The sequence below is a fragment of the Artemia sp. Qi Xiang Cuo genome, chromosome 17 (genome assembly GCF_049724085.1).
Source record: "Artemia sp. Qi Xiang Cuo chromosome 17, ASM4972408v1, whole genome shotgun sequence".
Classification (NCBI taxonomy): Eukaryota; Metazoa; Arthropoda; class Branchiopoda; order Anostraca; family Artemiidae; genus Artemia; species Artemia sp. Qi Xiang Cuo.
In genome coordinates, this window is record NC_142810.1 from 2,246,305 (window position 1) to 2,269,584 (window position 23,280).

General features: G+C 34.7%; 1 protein-coding gene across 1 annotated transcript in view; it reads left to right on the forward strand.

Annotated features, from left to right (window-relative positions):
• LOC148941785 (uncharacterized) overlaps positions 1–23,280 on the forward strand; it is a 24,596-nt gene continuing 1,316 nt past the window's right edge. Inside the window, exons 1-4 of the mRNA XM_089103392.1 lie at positions 1–131; positions 5,870–6,045; positions 13,208–13,357; positions 18,673–18,831. Coding sequence (XP_088959518.1) covers positions 5,979–6,045; positions 13,208–13,357; positions 18,673–18,831 — 376 coding nt within the window. The 5' untranslated portion in view covers positions 1–131; positions 5,870–5,978. The remainder of the gene's footprint in view (positions 132–5,869; positions 6,046–13,207; positions 13,358–18,672; positions 18,832–23,280) is intronic.

Sequence of the window (23,280 nt, forward strand, 5' to 3'; positions counted from 1 at the left end):
TGGAAACTAAAAATTTATCTCCTGTTAAGTTTGATTAAGAAATAGGACTGGCAGACGCAATTGCTTGATTTTTTTTTATTTTGAACTGGAATTTAGTCAATTTGTTATATTATTGGGTGTTAGCATAAAAAGTAAGTTTTGATAGTCCATCATAAACCCTATACATAGACCTACTTCTGAGAAATAAGCCCTAGGCTATAAATTAGGGTGGCAGGCCTACGATTGAATTTCCTATATGACACTTTAAAGCTGATCTCCCTTTGCCTTTACGGTTGTGCCCTCTTCCCTGATTTGTCTAGGTATAGCCCTAAATAATATATAAAAGCTTGTGTTTTTTTTGGAAGCTGGGATGATAAATGGCTCCTCTCCTTTAATGCTGAAAAATGTCATGTCATTTATTTTGGCAAACATAATCCACATCAGCAGTACCATCTCCAATGTAACCTCCCCCCTCTGCAGTTACTGAAGAAAGAGATCTTGCAGTCATTGTTGATCATTGGCTGAGTTTCAGTACCCATGCAAAATCTGTATCTTCTTCTGCCTTCCAATCCCGTGGACTTATTAAAAGAACTATCTCTAGCCGGTGTCCTAAAGTATTTATGAAGCTCTACAAGGCACTGGTTTGTCCACACCTTGAGATTGGAATGTCCCTGGCATCCCCCTATTTTAAGAAGGACAGGGAAAGACTAGAAAAAGTACAGAGAAGAGCAACTAAGATGGTTGATGGCCTCAAACAAGTGCCATACAAAGCGTGTGCAACAGGATCTAACCCACAAAGTCATTTCAAAAAATACTCTTCCTGGTCTCCTTGCTCCCCCAGAACGCCTTGTGACAAGAGGACATTCAATAACAATTTTCAAGAAGCACTCTTATATCCTAGAGAGAAGCCATTTCTTCAGCCAACAAATAACCAACTTGTGGAATCAGCTCTCTGAAGATATGGTGTCTGAAGACTCAACAATTGCCTTCAAGCAAAGACTTGACAAAGATTAACAACAGCAGGAGTTCCTCTACAACTGGGAAGCTGCTGAGTCTACAACCCGAATGTAGCAAGCAAATCACAACAAACAAAAAAATAACCATTAGATGTCATCATGGAGCATTACAAGGATGGAAAATCCTTAAATTTGCTCCAAGCTGCGATTTAAGGTAATAAGAGCCAACTTAGTATCTCTAACCAGGTGGATAATACTTTAACTTAATGCTTTTGATATATATCTAACTAGACAGATAAGTAAATTCTTCATGCAAACTAGTGATAAAATCCAACTAGTCAGACAATTTTTTCTCTTAGACATAGCATGAACATCTAACTTGATGGATAACACTTTGTCCTAGCCCTTCTGATATTAATCAAACTAGGTAGTTAAGTAACTTCCTGCCTAGTTAAATATATATCAGAAGATCTAAGACTCAACCTTATCCACCTAGTTAGATATTCTTGCTGTGCCTAAGAGAAATAATTTATCTGGCTAGTTGGATATTATCCCAAATCTGCATAATAGAACTTACTTATCCTCCTAGTTGGATATATATATCAGGAGTGTTAAAACTTGGTATTATCCACCTAGTTAGATGCTTATGCTGTGCCTAAGAGAAAGGAATTATCTGGCTATTTGGATATTAACCCCAAACTGCTTAGAGAATCTTCTTATCTGCCTAGTTGGATATATATCAGAAACACTAAGCAACATTATTATCCAACTAGGTAGATATCCTCTCTGCCTAAGAGAAGCAATTTATCTGGCTAGTTGGATATTATCCCAAAACTGTATAATGGAATTTCCTTATCCTCCTAGTTGGATATATATCAGGAGTGTTAAGACTTGGTATTATCCACCTAGTTAGATGTTCATGCTATGCCTAAGAGAGATGAATTATCTGGCTAGTTGGATATTAACCCCAAACTGCTTAGAGAATCTTCTTATCTGCCTAGTTGGATATATATCAGAAACACTAAGCTACATAACTATCCAACTAGGTACATATTCTCTCTGCCTAAGAAAAACAATTTAGCTGGCTAGTTGGATATTAACCCCAAACTGCTTAGAGAATTGTCTTATCTGCCTAGTTGGATATATATCAGAAACACTAAGCTACATTATTATCCACCTAGCCTAGTTAGATATTCTTGCTGTGCCAAAGAGAAACAATTTATCTGGCTAGTTGGATATTATCCCAAAACTGTATAATGGAATTTACTTATCCTCCTAGTTGGATATATATTGGGAGTGTTAAGACTTGGTATTATCCACCTAGTTAGATGTTCATGCTGTGCCTAAGAGAAATTAATTATCTGGTTAGTTGGATATTAACCCCAAACTGCTTAGAGAATCTTCTTATCTGCCTAGTTGGATATTTATCAGAAACACTACACAACATTATTATCCAACTAGGTAGATATCCTCTCTGCCTAAGAGAAGCAATTTATCTGGCTAGTTGGATATTATCATAAAACTGTATAATGGAATTTCCTTATCCTCCTAGTTGGATATATATCAGGAGTGTTAAGACTTGGTATTATCCACCTAGTTAGATGTTCATGCTGTGACTAAGAGAAATGAATTATCTGGCTAGTTGGATATTAACCCCAAACTGCTTAGAGAATCTTCCTATCTACCTAGTTGGATATATATCAGAAACACTAAGAAACATTATTATCCAACTAGGTAGATATCATCTCTGGCTAAGAGAAGCAATTTATCTGGCTAGTTGGATATTATCCCAAAACTGTATAATGGAATTTCATTATCCTCCTAGTTGGATATATATCAGGAGTGTTAAGACTTGGTATTATCCACCTAGTTAGATGTTCATGCTATGCCTAAGAGAGATGAATTATCTGGCTAGTTGGATATTAACCCCAAACTGCTTAGAGAATCTTCGTATCTGCTTAGTTGGATATATATCAGAAATACTAAGCAACATTATTATCCAACTAGGTAGATATTCTCTCTGCCTAAGAGAAAGAATTTATCTGGCTAGTTGGATATTAACCCCAAACTGCTTAGAGAATTTTCTTATCTACCTAGTTGGATATATATCAGAAACACTAAGCTACATTATTATCCACCTAGTTAGATATTCTTGATATCCAAAAACTGTATAATGGAATTTACTTATCCTCCTAGTTGGATATATATCAGGAGTGTTAAGACTTGGTATTATCCACCTAGTTAGATGTTCATGCTGTGCCTAAGAGAAATGAATTATCTAGCTAGTTGGATATTAACCCAAAACTGCTTAGAGAATCTTCTTATCTGCAATAAAGAGACATTTATAAATTTAGGACCATTCCTGTCCACAATGAGACCTTTATCCTCACTATTTTTCTTGTTTTTCAATCACATTTTTCAATATTTGTGTTTATTCTCCAAGTCTTTAAAATCATTTATAAAGCAAACACCCAAGAGCCATCTATCAAATCTAACCAAACTTAACCCTAAATTTATCAATATTTGCCTGTTTATATCTTTTTGTTAGATGGCAGTGATGGTGTTTAACTTTCATATATAGACTATTTGAAAATGGATAAATGCAATAAATTCTGTTTATTTTTCAAAATTTTGTTAAAAAAAAATTGTGCAACAGTGAAAGAAGTGATGATTAAGGTTTTCTCCCTGGAAAATATGTCAACTGAGATTATTTTGAATATTATTAATTAAAAGAATTGTTTTCTTAACATTTCTCCTTGTGTACTGAAATGGTCATACATTTATACCAAATATTTTAGATTGCTAGTTTTATGATGATGTTTATTGTTTAGTTTACATTTCTGACAAGTAGGCTAATCCCAGGCCCCTTCTAATTGTTTCATGTAGCCTTGGGTGTATTTACTTTTCTTCAAGTAGTTCTCTAGGCTTTGACCAAACAACTAAACAACAATTATGAAATATTACTTTATAATATTCAGAACATTCCTATTGGTACAATTATTATGATCCTTTCTGTTGAAAATAAAATTTAGGTAAATATTAAAAACAATTTCAGACTAAATTTCAAGTCATTGCACTACATCTATTGCTTCAAGTCATCAGACAACATAAACACCTTTTCAATAGAAAACCAATTGCTTATGATAATGTTCAATAACAAAGAAATATATCATTAGTTTGGGAAAGAATGCATGTCTTTTGTCTGATTAATGAATTTTATATTGAAAAAAGACATAAAATAGGGAGTAAAATAGTCGTATATGTTTTATTAGGATGTTTCCTTCAGAAGAGCTGTAGATCTAGATGGTAAATTTGCAGTTGGCTATATAATTTAGCTAGGATGAAAGTGAAAACAGCATTTGATGACATTTTTTATGCTCTTTAATAACTCAGTTATTGCTTCTGGGGCTAATTGCATCTTGAGCCCTTAAAGGGACCACATTGGTATTTCATTTTTTTAACCACACATAGAAGTTATCAACATTAGTAAAGGTATTGCAAAGTGCTTAAAAACATATCACTTGTTTATAAATAAGTTGCTCATGAGTAATGTATTCCAAAATACTTATTTTTAACAATTCAAACCTCATTTATTAGGCAACTCCAATATAAACCATTTTCCCACTGTTTCAATTTAACTATGTGTTTCATGAATACTGTCAACAAATTTTGTGCTGAACTTTGTGATTCAAAACTTTGCTGTCAAAAATTCAGGTTATATATTTGCACATTAGGGTGGGGGAGGGGGATGATAAAGTTCATGGGTAAATTTGCAGTGGGCCATATAATTTATCTAGGATGAAAGTGAAAACATTATTTGATGGTTTTTTTATGCTCTTTCATAATTCATATAAAATACCTTTGGGGCCCGTTTAAGGGCTCAAGATGCAATTAGCCCCAGAAGAAATTATTGAATTGTGAAAGAGCATAAAAAAAGGCATTAAATGACATTTTCACTTTCATCCTAGCTAAATTATATAGCCAACTACAAATCTACTGTCCCTTTTTATGTTCTTTTTAATAATCATTTTACATGCAAATTTCCTTTAAATTTTTTGAGTGAACCCTAGAGTGATCTCTAATTTTGACTATTCCATCAAAATTTAGGGGTTAAAATTATACCAAATGGTTTTGACAATGCCCCTGGAAATAAATCAGCCAACTGTTTTAACAGGAAATACATGAAACATAACAAGATGATAGACAACAAAAAAATGATTTAAGACTGTAGATGAGACAATTCTCCCCCCAGAAAATTACCCCTGCAAGCAATTCATCTTCTGCAGAAAATTTTTGCTCTGAAAATCTCCCCTCACCACATGTAAAATCCCCACCCATCTGACAATTCTCCCTCTGGAAAATTTTCCCCAACTGTAAACTAAAAATAAAAGTAGAGTTGCAGCAAAACCAGAGAATATCCTCCTGGGTTTGTTTAGATTTTGAATTATATTGGGAAATTGGCGTTTTTTCTAGTTGAAAGGAAAGAAAGAAACGAAACAAACCCCATGTTAACGATATTTATTTATAAATCAAATGAATTATCTTCAAAATATTCCACAGGGCTCTGGTTTAGGCTCCAAATCTAATTATGAGAATATCTCCTTTCCCATGCACTACATTTCTAAGGTAAAAAACTCAATTACACAGTTTTACTTTGAATTTTGGTTATAAGTTAAATCCTAAACCTACCATAATTGGCACTTTGGAGAAAAATTAAGGTCCATACTGGATCTTTTGTGCTACACTTTATTTACATTTGGATAAGTAGACAGTCTTTAAATTTTACAACTTTCTTTATTTAAAAAAAAACAAAACTAATGACATTTCAAATCTTATTGACTGCTGAAGAAGTTTAGCTTATGCTTTCAACTGCATCAAGACATAATTAGCTTTGTGTTGATTCAAAGGAGTCACTGTAGCTTGTGTATTTTTAGCAAAATTGTGCTTCTACTCACCCCTGTAATACTGGAGTATTCTATCCAAGTGTTATTGCTAGTAGAATAAATTTGATAAGCAGTATTTACTTGATTCAGAGGCTCTATTATGGACATGCCTCAAATTCCAGTGGCTGAAGATATCACCCCTTCTGAAGTTTGTGCTGTTAAGAATGGTAAGTTTTTCAATTAAATTTACAGTAACAAAATAACATTAAAGCTATATTTGCTTTAGTAAAAAATTTCTTGTGTTCTCTTGCTTATTAAGTATTGTTCAGGAAAAAAGTTACTGCATATGCACTTGTATAAAAACCCTTAAGAGCTAAGGTAGATTAAAGTGCTTTGTTATACAAAGCAAATAAAAACTTAAAATATTAACTGTAATTTTGTATGTTTAAGGAGGCAATATAACATCTGGCAGAAGAATTTTCTCTTTTTTTAATGCAGGTATGATAAAAAAAACAAATTTCAACCAAAACTGAAGGTTGTTATCTGGCAGCCATAATATTTATCTGACTGATCAACTTATTTTACTTACTTACTTACTAATATTCCTTACTTACTTGCCATGCTTTGCTTGTATTTTGTGTATGTTTGCTGTTATGTATTGCTTGTGCTTTTGCTTATGCTTGCTGTTATGTATTGCTTGTGCTTTGCTTATGCTTGTATTATTTCAGGTTTTGTGACCTGGGTTTTTGAAGTATATGCTTGAAGAGACAAATCGTTACATGGTGTCAGAGTAGAAGATGGATACCTCCGTCCCATATTCTGAGCTGAACTGGGAATCGGACAATCTAAAAGAGGCTTGGACTAGATTCAAAAGTCATGCTAATCTAATGTTTGATGAACCCTTGAGCGGAAAAAGTGAGAAAATCAAGTGTGCATATCTGCTAATTTGGCTTGGTGAAAAAGGACGAGATGTGTTCAGCACTTGGACGCTAGCAGCTGATGAAAAAGACAAAATTTGTGTATACCTTGCCAAATTTGATGACTACTTTAATCCACAATCAAACCCTATATTCTCCCGATATACATTCCACAAACGTGACCAAAGGGAAGGCGAAACTATAGAACAATATGCAACTGAACTGAAAATCTTAGTGCGAGACTGCTCATATGGAGCTACGATTGTTGACGAAATGGTCCGTGATCGCCTCATCTTCGGAACATCATCCCAGAAGATTCGTGAAAGACTACTGCAATCGGGATCCGAATTGACTCTCTCAGATGCTATCAAAGTAGCAAGAACCTACACAGAAATCCAGGTACAACTTAAGACAATGTCAGCAGAATCAACTAGTCATGGAAAACAAGAAGTTGATATCATCAAGAAGAATCAAAATAGACTGTGGAAACCCAATCGTGACCGAATTGAAAACCGTGAATGTTACTTCTGTGGCGGAGACTATTCACAGAATCCCCAGTGCCCTACAAAAGGGAAGATCTGCAGTAACTGCAAAAAACCCAACCATTTTGCATGTGTCTGCCGTGGTAGCAAAAAGACTGTGAACATCATCAGTTCTGAAGCTCAACAAACTGACGAACTATTCATCCATCAACTAATGATGGATAAAGCTGATGACCAGCCATATGCTAAACTAAGAATCGCCAACCAGTTCAGTGTGAAATTCAAGATTGACACAGGGGCACAAGCTAGTATCATTACCAGACAGACAGTGGAAAGACTAAATCCAGAACCTGCAATCCACCCTACAACCCACATTTTAACAAGATTTTGTGGTCAGACTATTCCCGTCCTGGGGACATTTAAGATCGACTGTGCCTACAAATCAAATGATAGTCAACCCATAGTTTTTTTTTAGTGCAGTCAGCCCCTACTCCTATCCTTGGCTTCAGTGCAAGTCGTAAGCTGAACCTGATAAAGCTGATACTTAGTCTTCAATCTGGACAGCTCAGCACTGATAAGATACTCACCGAATTTTCCGACCTATTTGAAGGAGTTGGGAAACTGGAAGGTGAATGTAAAATAATCCTCAAGGAAGGTGCACAGCCATCCATTCAGCCCACGAGACGAATCCCCTTGAGTCTCCAGTCCAAATTCAAGGAAGAACTAGATTGTATGGAAAACCTAGGAGTCATCAAGAAGGTGACCCATCCAACTGATTGGGTGAACTCAGCTGTGGTTGTTGAGAAACCAGATGGAACCTTGCGAGTCTGTATAGATCCTCACGACCTCAACAAAGCCATAAAGAGACCCTACAATCCCATGCCAACTTTTGAAGAAGCTGCGCAAAAGCTTGTAGCCACTAAGTATTTCTCCAAGATAAATGCCCAAACAGGATATTGGAACTTATGTCTTGATGACGAATCTTCCGAACTGACTACATTCTCAACTCAATATGGGCGATACAAATTTAGACGTATGCACTTTGGACTCAAGTCTGCACAAGATGAGTTCCAACGCCACATGGAAGAGGCATTCAGCAACCTCAAGAGATTCTCAGTAATTTCGGATGACATGATCATCTCTGGTGTATCTGAAGAGGACCATGACAGAAATCTTCAAAAAACCCTTTTAAGAGCTAGAGAAAAGGGAGTCAAGCTTAACAAAGATAAGTGCATCTTCAAATCAGCTTTGATACCTTACTTTGGCCACATCATTTCCGAAAACGGAATCCATCCAGATCCTGAGAAAATCCAAGCACTAGAGAAAATGTCATCACCCAAATCCCAGGAAGAACTACAAACAGCCCTTGGGATGTTAAACTACCTCTCACGCTCTATCCCAAGTTTGTCAAGCCTCAATGAACCTCTTAGGACCTTAGCTAAGCAGAAGCAATTCAACTGGACGAATGAACACGAAGCCACACTCACGAAAATTAAAGCGTCGATCATAACAACAATTTCGCTCTTCGATCCTACAAAAAATCAAATAGAGATCCAAGTTGAAGCTTCCAAATCAGGACTCGGTGCTGTCCTGCTTCAAGAGAATAAAATTGTTTCATCGAAATCGCTGAATGAAACAGAGCAGAGATACTCACAAATCGAAAAGAAGCTGTATGCCATTGTTTTTGGATGTTGCCATTTTCATCAGTATCTCTATGGCCGTCACTTCCAAGTCATCAGTGACCATAAACCCCTGGAAACAATCCTCAATCGGCTGATCAATAAGTCGTCGCCGAGACTTCAAAGAATGCTGTTACATCTACAACCCTACGATTTCAGTATAACATATCGACCAGGCACCAAAATACCGATCCCAGATACCCTCTCCCGGCTCCACTTAGAAACTGAGGAACCATTGCTTCACAGAGAAATTGAATACTATGTACACTCCGTTATGAAACTACTACCAATCAGTCAAGAAAAGCTATCAGAGTTGAAACAAGAAACGCTCAGAGATCCACAGCTGAGGGTGCTAAGGAAAATGGTGGAAGAAGGTTGGCCTGAAAAAATAAAAATGGTTCCGTCATCCATAGCTGAATTCTGGACAGTTAAAATTAATCTCAGTGTTGTTGATGACATCATCATGAAAGATGACTGTCTTGTCATCCCAGACAGCATGCAAATTGCTGTAATGCAAAGCATCCATGCTTCACATCTTGGTATCGAGAAGACGAAAAACAGAGCCAGATCAGTCATTTTCTGGCCAAAGATGAGTCAGACAATAGAAGATTTCGTCAAGAAGTGTGATGCGTGCTGCACTTATTCTACAGCAAATGCAAGAGAACCCTTGCTTCATCACGATATTCCCAGCTACCCTTGGGAGCACGTTGGCATTGATCTGTTTTACATATCCGGAAGATACTATCTGATCATAGTGGATTATTACAGTCGATTTTTTGAAGCTGATGAGCTGGGAATAAATACTTACACAAACCTCATAATCCACAAGCTAAAATCTCACTTCTCTAGATTCGGGATACCCTTGATGATTACATCTGATAATGGCCCACAATTCACTTCAGAAACGTTCAAGGATTTCATGAGACAGTGGGGAATACGACACAAAACCTCTAGCCCGAACCATCCTCAGTCCAACGGACTCGCTGAGAAAACAGTTGGTATTGCTAAGACCATGATCATGAAAACAAAGAAATCGAAAACTGACCTCGAGCTAGCTCTCCTCGAGTACCGCAACACACCAGTCGATGGTCTAGCTTCCCCAGCCCAACTGCTAATGAGTAGAAACTTGAGATCCCTAGTACCCTTCACCATTGAGCACTTATCTCCAAAAGTCATACCTATGCAGGAATTCATGTCCACAAGGAATAAAGAAAGGGAAAGACAGAGACGCTACTATGATCAACATACAAAAAGCCTTAATCCACTGCAGATAGGCCAACAAGTTCGAGTACGGTCCAACAATCAAACCTGGCAACCTGCAACAGTCCTCCGAGAAGCAGATGCGCCACGATCGTATGTATTACAGACGAAAGCAAACAGACAATACCGCCGGAATAGAAAGCACTTGAAAGTCGTGACTACAGATGAGAAGAGTTCTGATTCTGATTCAAACACTGGCAGCTCGTCAGTACACGATTCAAGGCATCATTCTCCGGACTTACCCCAAACAGAGGACGTGCACTTTTGCCAAGCCAGCATGCCAGAATTCCCGGTCGCCGTTGGCCAGGAAAACACTGTGGGCTCCCTGCCTTCAGCGGCTGAAGTCAACAACAGTCCCAGAAGTTCTGTAACTACCAGGAGTGGTCGACAAGTCAAGCCACCATCAAGAATAAACCTTTGATTGACAAGCTCTTCCGAAAAGAAGGGAGATGTAATATTCCTTACTTACTTGCCATGGTTTGCTTGTATTTTGTGTATATGCGCTGTTATGTATTGCTTGTGCTTTTGCTTATGCTTGCTGTTATGTATTGCTTGTGCTTTGCTTATGCTTGTATTATTTCAGGTTTTGTGACCTGGGTTTTTGAAGTATATGCTTGAAGAAACAAATCGTTACAACTAGTCATAATTCTTTTATACTGTTTTTTAAAATTTTGTATTTAGGTATTTTTTAGCTGGCCTAGCCAAACATAAAAAAAGAACACAATTATATAGTAGCTGCAAATCAAGGATATGGAACATTGCTAAAAATAGATTAAAGGATGCCTTGTTAGAATTAAAGAACAATATTTTAATGCAATTTCATAAAAATATTGTAATCTATATACAAAATTTTCAACCTTAATTTTGCTTGGATTTGGCTATATTATTCTGTTTTTATTTTTTTTTAAAGCTGTATCCAGGAAGGGGGAGGGGGTTCAATCCCCTCCCTCCCACCGGAAATGTGTGTCTGACTCAAACGCATAAAAAAACACATGTAAGCAATTCATGATGCATTTTTTTAAAGTATTTATACCCCCCCCCCCTTCTCCCAACTAAAATCCGGAATATAGCACTGATTGTGGGTTTAGACATTTTTAACTGACTTAGTTTTACTTAAAAACCAAAAGAACCAAATTATATAGTAGCTACAAATAAAAAATGCAGAAGCTTGCTAAAATGTGTTCAAGGATGCTTTGTTGAAATTGATCAACAAAATTTTAATGCATTTTTATCAGAATTTTATAATGTAAAAGCAAAATTTTCAAGCTTAACATCCCTTGTAGTTGGCTCTTAGTTTCTCCCTCCCATTTCCCAGGTCTTTTTTGAATATTTGCATGAATGCATTCTAATCAATGTGTATCAAATGCTTTTTTGCTTTAATCTTCATTGAAATGTGGTTTGTTCTTTTTCTATAGGCTTGTGCTTCAATCAGAGCTGGTTTTAAAGGGGCACTTGCCCTATGTGCAGACATATCAGAGGCACAAAATTTCAAATAAATAATGTAGCATTCATAAGTGTTTTGTAGTTTTGAAATTTAATTTTCGTTAAAATAATTTAAGAAGGCACAGTCGATAGTACAAGCAAATTGATTCGAAAATTTATATTTTCCCATATCTGTTCCCATATAAAGTAAGAAAAGCTCAGATCCAAGTAAATAAAGTGTTTTTTTGTCAAATGAAAATTCTGTTAAAATTCGACCTTAATATTTTTGGGAGACTTATCAAGAGTTTTTTTTTATTAGCCTCTGGTCCATATAAATCTAAAAATCTATTAAATCGATTAAAAGAAATTATAAAGAATGTTTCTAAAAGATAACAGCCTCAGCGCTTTCTAGAAAAATTCAAATCCTTGGCCATAACTGTTTAGCCTAAGATAATTTCTAACACCCTCCACCCACCTGCAAAACTTCTGATCTTTTCCAGCAAAGTTCCTGGAAAGAAGCAACAGGTATCAATGATATTGAGGATTGAAATTAGTTGTTATTAGAGGGAATTTTTAATCCTGTTTTATGTTGTTATGAGAAATAGAAAAGTCAATGCATATTAAGTTTAATCAAAGAAAAATTAAAAAAAGAAAGTTTGACACAACAAAAATAAAACTATACAAAACTCAACCCATAGAAAATACAACCTTGGTATATCAACCTTGCAAAGCTTGAACTTGTTAAACTCAATATCTGGATTATGCTAGGGCAGGATTGGTTTCCTTGCCCTAGGAAAACCAATCTCTTGTCAAATAGGACACAATTATTCTGAACAAGTTGAAGAGAAACAATTTTCAAAGGAGGAAAGAGAAAGAAGAAGAATCTGAATCTCAAGAAATCTGAATCTGAAAAAGGTGAATTTAGTTGATGATGCAGAACTTCAACTGCAATAGGTTAAACAGAATTTTCTTAGTAAAAAAAGAAGGCTTATAAATGAATTCAAAATTATGAGGAAGGTCGCCCAGTAAACTAATGAAAGACTCAAGTTTAAAGATTATAAACTTTCTCTATATTTAGAACTGGTTCTAAATATATCTATATTTAGAACTGGTATGGGACATTGCCTACTCGTCGTGAATTGTATGGTTATAGTTAGGGTAAGTTTATGCCTATTTGAAAAACTATTTTGGTACTATAAAATTCTATAATTATTCTATAATTCTATAATTGCTGTTGTCTAGCTCAAAAGATTGGCAAACAAAAACAAACTCTTGGAAGTTTCTCTGCTTGGAACAAACAATGTCTTATAGATCTTGTTCATTTGAACTAAAGTTTGATTATTTGCAAATTCAAATTTTTCTTTTCTAAACTGATGAACGCTTTTTAAATTATTTCAATTTTAAAATTTGTGAAAGAGGTGATAATTACCGAAATTTATTGATCTAATGTTATAATTATCACTTGAGTTTGTTCTAGGCTTTCGTTTTAACGCTTTTTCAAATTTTTCTATTTATTTTTTTTTTGTTGCTTTCTTAGGTTTGGGAGCTTCTTTGTTTCTCAGTTATTTGTTGAGATTGGGGTTTTTTTCCCTTGTTATTTAAAATATTTTATTTTTTTGGTTTTTGAAGGTCCTTCAATAAGTACTGCCGCGACCCTAATGGAAACTTCAAATTCTTCTATATCATCAGAACATAAAAATCTCTCTAAGGTTGTTTCACCCAGGATTTCCACATCACTTCTACAATTTGACTCCCAGGAAGTGGGTATTGATGACGAAGGTATAATTTAACGAATAATATTTTTGAAGGAGTTTTAATACGAAAAAGAAAATTGTTCAAATTTTTTTGCTAAGATAAAGCATGAAACATTACAAAAGGCGTTGCTGAAAGATTTTACTTCCATGAAAAGTGTTACTAAAAGCGTTAAACACAAAACGATTGTAAGATTTAACGTTGTAATGCATTATTTAAGTAGGCTAAAGTTGCACAACGTCGGCAAAGTGCCGATTGATTTGCCATTCTAGTCTTCAGTGAGTGAGTATAAATCTGTTTCTATTCATAAAAGTTAACTACTTATTACCGGATATGAAAATCTGGGAATAAAACTAAATTTGTGAAATCAGTTTCGTAACAATGAACTTTATTACTCTTAAATTTGTGCCGACCTCGTGCTATGTCTAGTTTTCCAAATTTGTAGACTGGTATTTGTATGCTCTGTGGCTTTCATTCTTTCTGGGTGAATTATTCAGACAATTTTATTGTTTGATTTATTTTTTATTTGTTAATTCTTTTTACTCACAGGAATTGGATAGAAATGACGAAGGTATCGGATTTATTAGTGGTACTTTATAATTCAGGCTGATTGAGGATCATTTTGTTGGAAGTTTTTTCCTACCTAACAAACGTTCATTGCGTTTTTAGTATTGAAATAGTATTGCCAAAATTATTTTTGTCATTCAAATAGGTCATTAAATAATATTCCCAAAAGTTTATAGTAAGACTTAGTTTACATTTGGCTCGTACACAAGTGCATCAAAGGAATTTGCATGCAAAGTACTGAAACAGTGTAAGACTAAAAGTGGGTCTTGTGCCTTTCAACATTAATCTAAAAACTTTCTTATTAATTAATTAGAAAGTTACTCTAGCGAAGCAGAGGTGGTTTTTTTTTTTTACTTTGCTGGTTTTTTTTTTTTATTTTTCTGCGTAAAACAATTTTCTCCCAAACATGATGCAGCTTAAGAGAAAATATTCAAATACAACAAAAGAATAAAAAAAGTTGAAAGTAAATTAATTATCACATTAAACATAATGACTGTTTTGTCTGGCCCTTGTTTTTTTTTTTTTTCAAGTATTGACTTTTTTTTCTTCAAAACTATTTAAAATGAGAGAAATATCCCTCTTTTATTATATTAATTAAAAAAAACACTTTTCACACAAAATACGTTTTTCAAAGAAAAGTAAAGAACTCCATTAAACAAAAAATGAGCAAATATAAAATCAAATAATCTACCAAGCGTGAAACTACCACAAATCAGCATTGATAAATAAATGAAATCCAAAACGAACAGAAATTACAATTAATAACCGGGTCAAACTCAAAACGAGCAGAAATTAACATAAGTTGGGTACAAAATCCATATGCCTTTCCAAGGCCAGAACAAAAGTTGCACTTTACTGAAGAAAATATAGATGTTTTTACTTTTATAACTTTAATAAATCAAATAATATTAACATTTTGATTACTAAATATCAGCATATGTATATTAAACTGACAATGCACATTCATTTCTATTTTTTTATAAGAAAGGTGGTAGAAGTGAGTGTGGTAATTATCGAGGCATTAGTCTGGTCTCTGTAGGTAGTCTAACTTACTTAGTAATTTGATACTTTTTAGACTGAGAGATGCCGTAGATAAAGTTTTAAGAGAAGAACAGTGCGGTTTTAGAAAAGGTAGAGGATGTGTCTACCAAATTTTCACTCTTAGGTTAATAATTGAGAAGTATCTGAGTTGTCAAACACCTTTGGCCTTTAGCTTTATAGATTATGAGCAAGTGTTCGATTCTGTTGATAAAAAAGCGTTAGCGAAGATTTTATCCTTGTATGGCATACCAGAAAAATACATTAAAGCGATTAGTGCTATGTACGAGATTAGCACTGCGGCGGTTAAAGTAGGAAATGAGGTTAGCAGCGGGTTTTGTATTAAATCAGGAGTAAAGCAGGGTCGTGTTCTATCCCCCTTTATACGGATTATTTTGATGGACTCTGAAGGAGCACTGGAAAGGCAATGGGAGACCATGGAATCAAATGGGGAGGAACAATTTTCCTGGACTTAGATTATGCTGATGATTTGAGCATCCTAAAGGAGAGTGTGAGCAAAGTGAATGAACTTTGAGAGGTTTTGCGAGTTCAGGGTGCTAGACTAGGTTTCAAAATTAATGTTAAGAAGACTAAGTCACTAAGGCTAGGAATAGGTGAAGATGAAAAGGTGACGTTGGGTAATGAAAATATTGATCAAGTGAGCAGCTTCACTTACCTTGGTAGTATTTTTAGTAAAGATGGTGGAAGCAGTGAAGATGTTAAAAGTAGAATAGCCAAGGCTCAGGGTGTTTTTTCACAATTAAAAAAAGTTTGGAAGAATAGGAAGATAAGTCTGCCAACCAAGATAAAAATATTAGAAGCTACAGTGATGACAGCAGTCAAATATGGCCCTGAAGCCCTGATTTGCTAGATGTTTTCCAGAGAAATTGCTTCAGGATTGTTCTGGATACCCGACTGACTGACCGTATTTCAAACAATAGGCTGTACGAAAAATGTGGTTCAATACCGCTCTAGGGCTAAAATGAAAAAAAGGTTGAGATGGCTAGGGCACGTTGTGCGGATGAAGGATGACAGATTGCCGAAGATTGTCCTTTTCGGCCAACCGTCTAAGGCTAAACAAAAAGCAGGTCGTCCTCTTCTAGGGTGGGAGGACGTCTTAAAGAAAGACTTAAAGGAAATGGGAACTTCGTGGGAGGGTGTAAAAAGGGAGTCTTTAAATAGATTGGGGTGGAGGAGGAGCATGCATAGCGGTCTTGGCTTCAGACGGCGCGGTGCTGCGGTGAGTTGTTAGTAGTAGTAGTAGTAATTATAATAATATGTTATAATTATCAATAATTTTTAAGTCCTATCGGTGTTCAACTAACTCACCGTGTGGGACTCAACTAACATCTGTGGGATTCAGCTGTTTCGTGAAGATGATCTATCTGTGAACACTAATTCAAACACTGATTCAACACACTGAACACTGATTAAAAAAAAATCACTCAATTAATAGTTAATAACGCTAAAAAGTAATTTTAGATTAATGGTTTCCTTAAAGCAGAAGTTTCCTGTAAGTTATGCACAAACTCCAAGAGATTAGAAAAAGATTTAACTTAGTCCAATCATCTTAGGGTCTTAGGTGAGAATAATTGCACAAAATGAGAAACTTTGCATATGCATAGTGCTAGCACCATGTAATAACATATTAAAACTCAGCATTGCAACTTTTCCTAGTCTGCATACCTAATAGTGATTCTTGATGCGAATTTTAGGCTAAGACAAATAAAATTTCTGCATTTTTTTTTATTCTTAAACATTTGAGGGCAAGAAAATCTATCTACATATAACCAAATATACATATAGTTGTAGATAAAACCACAATACAATATATAAAATATTAAATCACAATACAATAGCTTTGGAAGTATTTGAGTAAAGAGTAGTTGCAGCAACATGATCCATAAAATTGGGAATAGATAATTACACTCGCAATACTATTGTTTGATATTATAGATATTACACATGCTATGTAATTACAGATAATTACACACCTTACGTGGTAATTAAACACTTTATACAAAATCCAGTATATAACTGGTTACAAATTCAATATATATATATATATATATATATATATATATATATATATATATATATATATATATATATATATATATATATATATATATATATATATATATATATATATATATATATATATATATATATATATATATATATATATATATATATATATATATATATATATATATATATATATATATATATATATATATATATATATATATATTAATCTGTTTTCTTAAACCATCATCATCTTTGGGGATGAGGGGCAGACACAAAGCGATACTTTCTACTGACTTCAATTTCTGTATGTTATTTCTTAATTCCTTCCTTAGATTCCTGGCCAAAAGGGGCTGCTGCAAACTTCACGGTGCCTAGAAAACGTAAATCTAATTTGTTTCAATAGTAAAAACCAAAACTTGGGGAGGAGGAAATTGTAACCCTTTCAATGTTTTGTTAATATAAAAAACTTTAACATCCAGGCATTTTTATAAATCTAGGATGGTTTATACCCGATGGATCCCCATAGAATTTTATCTTACTCAAAAACTTACTTTCTTCTCTACTATTAAAGCCCAATAGGACTTCTTATGCACCTCTAGTTTTACATTGCAAAACAATTAGTTCTATGTACAAACAAGTAGATTTTTAGTTCACTGGCTTAAAGTGAATCTTGTATTTTGTCTGAGTCTGTCATTTTTAATAAATTAATGTACTAAAATACAATTTCTGATTGGCATTTCATACAATAGCAGTCTATTTTCTGCATGTTTCAAAAGCTTAATCTGTCATGTTAAATCAAGAAGTTAATAAATTGATTTATATCTGAATTGAGAAAGAAGTATAAACAATATAGTTCTGAGCTGTATTCTTTGGCCTCCAGATATACAGAATTCGTCAAACGCCTTTCAATCAACACTTTGAAAGTTGTTAAACTTCAAAACCTGTTTTGCAAATGCCTGGATACTTGAATAAGATAAAAGAAAAGTTAAGATTAAGATCGATTAAGATTAGTTAAGAGTAAGATTAGATAATATGATTAGTTTAAAATACTAAACTACCACAAAGAAGAGTAGGGCTAAGGACATGCGGGCCTTCTTAAGACCAGAACATAATTTGCACTTTATTAAAAACAATTTCTACTTTCAACTATGTTTTTATTTCTCATAACATCAAAAGAAATTATATCCCAATCAGAACTCATATTAAAGGGAAAAACTTGAAATAAATGGATTTTAATGTAGGCTACTGCTATGGCTAACTCCAAACAGATAAATGAAGAGGTCAGTATTTGTGGCTATTTTTTTGTTTTTATCTGCTGTTGTCTAGCTAAAAAATTCGGCAAACAAAAACAAACTCTTGGAAACTGCCCTGCTTGGAACAAACAATGTCTTATAGATCTTGTTCATTTGAACTAAAGTTTGACCAATTGTAAATTTCTTTTTCTTAACAGATGAACGCTTTTTAAATTTTAAAATTAGTGAAAAAGGAGGTAATCACTGAAATTTATTGATGTAATCTTTAGATTATCACTCTTGAGTTAGTTCGATGCTCTCGTTTTACCTCCCTTTTAAGTTTCGCTATCTCTTTTTGTTGCTTTCTTGGATTTGGGAGCTGCAATGTTTCTGAGTAATTTATTGAAATTGTATTTTATAGTATTTTAGTGTTTCTTTTCCTTGTTATTTTTTTTTTTTTTTTTGTTATCGTAGGTGTTGGACGTCCTTCAACAAGTGCTGGCGAAACCCTAATGGGAACTTCAAATTCTTCTCTATCCCCAGAACATCAGAATCTCTCTGAGAGTGCTTCGCCCACGATTCCCGTGTCACTTCTAGAATTTGACTCCCAGGAAGTGGGTAGTGATGACCGAGGTATGATGACCAACGAACAATGTTGTTGAATCAATTTCAATGAGAAAGAACTTTTTTGTTCCAATGAATTCTTTCTTTTGCTTTGATAAAGCAGGAAATATTACATAATGTTGTTAAAAGATTGATAAAGTTATTGAAAGATAATACTTCCATAAAAAGTGTTACTAAAAGCGTTAAACACAAAACGATTGCGAGGTTTGTCGTTGTACAGCCTTTTTTAAATTGGCTAATAGTTGCACAATGTCGATAGAGTGCCGATTTATTTATCATTCTAGTCTTGAGTGAGTATAAATCTGTTTCTATTCATAAAAATTAACTACTACTACTAACAGCTCATCGCAGCACCAGACCGCCCGAAGCCAGCACAGCTACGCACGCTCCTCCTCCATCTCAATCTATCCAAAGCTTCCCTCTTTATGCCCTCTCAGGAAGTCCCCGTTTAACTTAAATACTTCTTTATGACATCCTCCAACCCCAACCGCAGACGAACTGCTCGCCGTTTTGTCCTAGACGGTTGGCCAAAAAGAACGTGCCCTAGCCATCTCAACATTTCTCTCATTATAGCCCTAGGAAGCCAGATTGAATCACACTTTTTGTACAGCCTAGTGTTTGAAATACGGTCAGTCAGCCGGATACCCTGAACAATCTGTAGGTAATTTCTCTGGGAAAAAACTAGTTAATCTTCATCCGCTTTTTGGAGCGCCCTTGCTTGAGAGCCATATCTGACCACTGTCATCACTGTAGCTTCCAAAATCCTAATCTTGGTTTGCAGATCTTCCTTTTCTTCCAAAATTTATTATCTGTGAAAAAAAACCCTGAACCTTAGTTATTCTATTTTTAACATCTTTACTGCTCCCACTGTCTTTACTAATAAAAATACCTAAGTATAGTATCTAAGTGAAGCTAAGTGAAGTTATAATACTAATAATACTACCTAAGTGAAGCTGTCCACCTGATCAATCTTCTCGTTATCCAATGTCACCATTTCTTTTTCACTTATTCCTAGCCTTAATGACTTAGTCTTCTTAACATTAATTATTGAACCTATTCTAACACCCTGAACTCGCAAAACCTCCAAAAATTCATTCATTTTGCTCATACTTTCATCTAGAATGCTTAAATCATCAGCACAATCTAAGTCCAGGAGATATTTTCCTCCCCATTTGGTTATGTTGTCTCCAATTGCCTTTCCTGTGCTACTTATGACAACATTCATCAAAAGGATCAATATAAAGAGGGATAGAGCACAACCCTGCTTAACTCCTGACTTAATACGAAAACAGCTGCTAACCTTACTTCCTATCTTGACTGCAATAGTGATATTCTCGTACATTGCATTAATCAATTTCATGTATTTGTCTGGTATACCCTACAAGAATAAGATCATCGCTAAAACTCTTCTTTCAACATAATTGAAATCTTGCTCATAATCTATCATACTGAGTACCAATAGTGTTTGATAACTCAGACACTTTTCAGTCATTAACATAAGAGTAAAAATCTGGTTGACACATCATCTACCTTTTCTAAAACGGTACTGTTTCTCTCTTATAGCTTTGTTTTCGGCATCTCTCAGTCTAAAAAGTATCATATTACTTGATAATTTACTACCTACAGAAACCAGACTAATGTCTCAATAATTACCACACTCACTCTTATCACCTTTCTTACGCAGTGGTTTAATTAAGGTTTTCCTAAAATAGCTAGGTACTTACCCTTTTTTAAAAACCATATTCATAATCTTCAGTTACTTATTTCTAACCTCACAGCCACCATATTTAAGAAACTCATTTACCACAGTATCAGCACCTGGAGTCTTATTATTTTTTAATCTTTTTAATATTGTCACTAATTCTTTATCACCAAACAACTCTTCCCTCACTTCTTACGTATCACAAACTTTTTCATTTTCCTCTATTTCATTTTTTGCAACTCTATCTCGGTTTAGCACAAACTAAAATGTTCTGTCCATCTCTCTTTAACTCTTTCCTTATCACTAATTTTTGCCCCGTTCCTATCTTTAATTGGGACAAGTTCGGATTGACTACTCCCTCTCAATTTATTAACATGCCAGTACAATATTCTACCAATATGCCGTCTAGCCGCATCTTCCAGATCCTCGACAATTTTATCCATTTCCTCCACTTCACACCTCCTTAGTTCATATTATAATGCTTTCTCTACTCTCTTTAAATTCCTTTTGTTTTTATATGATCTATCACTCAGATAGTTCTGGTACAGGCCCCTTCTCCTGCCTATTAAACGTAAAGCCTTGTCACTAATATTCCTAATTGCGCTCCTAACTTTCTTCCCTAAGACACCATCTGCAACTTCACAAATTGTTTTCCTAAAATTATTCCATCCATCTTCCACATTATCTAATTTTAAACTCTCCAGATTAGTATTCAACTGTTCTTGGAAATTTTTCTTCAAATTTTCCTCCTGGAGTCAATCAACATCATAACGACCCGGAAGGTAGTAACCCTTTTGAAATTTCAAATTTAAATTAACCTTATACAATACTAGATGGTTATCTTTCCTTTTTACAGCAGTAGCAGCACTCCTATATACCTTAGTATCTTGTACTGATCCTACCAGTCTTCTGTTTACCATAACATAATCAATAAGGTTCGCTGTCTTACTATCACATGAATACTATGTTAACTTATGGGCCATTTTATGACCAAGTACCGAATTGGTTATAACTAGATTGTTATACCTATAAAATTGCAAGAGTCTGTAGTCATTACTGTTTTCTTTCCCTACACCAAATTTACCTAGGCTAGGATACCATATATCCCTATCTCTACCAATTTGGGTGTTGCTTTTAATAAAATCACCATATTTCTTCCTGGGATTCTGACTATTTGCTTCTACAACTGTATGTAAAATTCATCTGAGTCACTAGTATCTGTATCAGTTGGCTCTAGATAAGATAAGATGTTTATTTTATTTCAAAAAAATCTCTATCACAAGCCCACAAAGGGCCGAATTCGGACATCGGAGTCGACTATATTGATGGTTTCACTAAAACTGGCAAAAATGCATAAAAACAACAACCAAAAAGAAAATTTATAAAGAACAACCATTTAAAAGTCAATAGTTATTACCCGTCAAGACTAAATGTTACACAGTAAAAAGTCAATTAAAAAAGTTAAAAAGATAAAAACTGGTCAAACTAAACTTACATAAATCCAAATCAGAAAAAGAATTAAAAACACATAAAAGGGGGGGGGGCAAAATATGCGAATAAATACAAACAAGAACGAGACATAAATACATATAAATTAAAAGGGGCACTAAAAAAGTGTGCCCCTTTTAAAAAATTAAAACGAAGTCAACAAAATTGTTGAAAAGTAAAATAAATAAATAAGCAACAAAAAAAAGAACGAAATATAAAATATATAAGAATTACAGGGGGAACTAAAACAAAAAAAAAGAGAAGGGACAAGAAAATGAGTGCAAAAACCTGGGCGGCACCATCAGCTAATAAAAAAAAGCGAGAAAAAAGAAAGGAACAAGTGGGATATTTTATTCATTTTTTTCTGTAATGAAGGGGACAAAAGTTCTTTCGTATCTGGAAGTAACGCAACAAATCGGGGACAAAATAGGGATTCTCTAAATAGGAAACAGCTTGAGGTGGCCGTAATCTGGATGGGGAGTGACGTTTGGGGAAAATACTTACCGTCCGAGGGTTTGTTATTGCATTTTTTGCAAAACGGAGGCACAACGAAACCCTCCTTCGCTCAAGGGTTTCCAAACTAGCTTTTTTTAGGTATTACAGAGTATGGCACCTTGCCTTCTTTGAAAATTATTCGCAAGGCTCTTTTTTGGATTGATTCAATTTTTTCTGATTCTTCGCGAGATATACCAGGGTGCCAAACTGGACAAATATATTCAAGATGCAGGCGGACAAAAGACGTGTAAATCCTTAAGGAGTGGGAAGAGGGACGCTGAATTTATTTAGGAGCTTAAGGAGGGCGATAGACACATTAGCTCTATGGATGATATCTTTAACGTGATATCAAGTTTCTCAATTAAAATATTATGGTTAACAAGGTCAAATGCTTTCTGAAGGTCAATGGCAATTAAAATTTAGCCAGGAATTCGGCTTTTCGAGGATTTTCCCGATGTGGTCAATAAGAGAAACGAGGTAGTTGGAAGTAGAGATGGATTTTAGGTTCCCGAATTGCTTCAAGTCAGTAAGAGGTGGGATTTTTTCCTTTAGCCAGTCTGTAAGGAATCCTTCATAAAGTTTCGAGGCAATAGGAGTAAGAGTAATAGGACGAACGCCTTCAAAACCAAGCTTTCCGTTTTCTTTTCAAAAAGGTTATGAAACCCTGTTTCCAAATTGTTGAAATTCGCCTAGACTCGGTAATCTCGTTAAACAGGAAAGACAAGGGCTTTAAAAAGGATATCACCGAAGGCACTACTCAGAGGAAAGGGGAT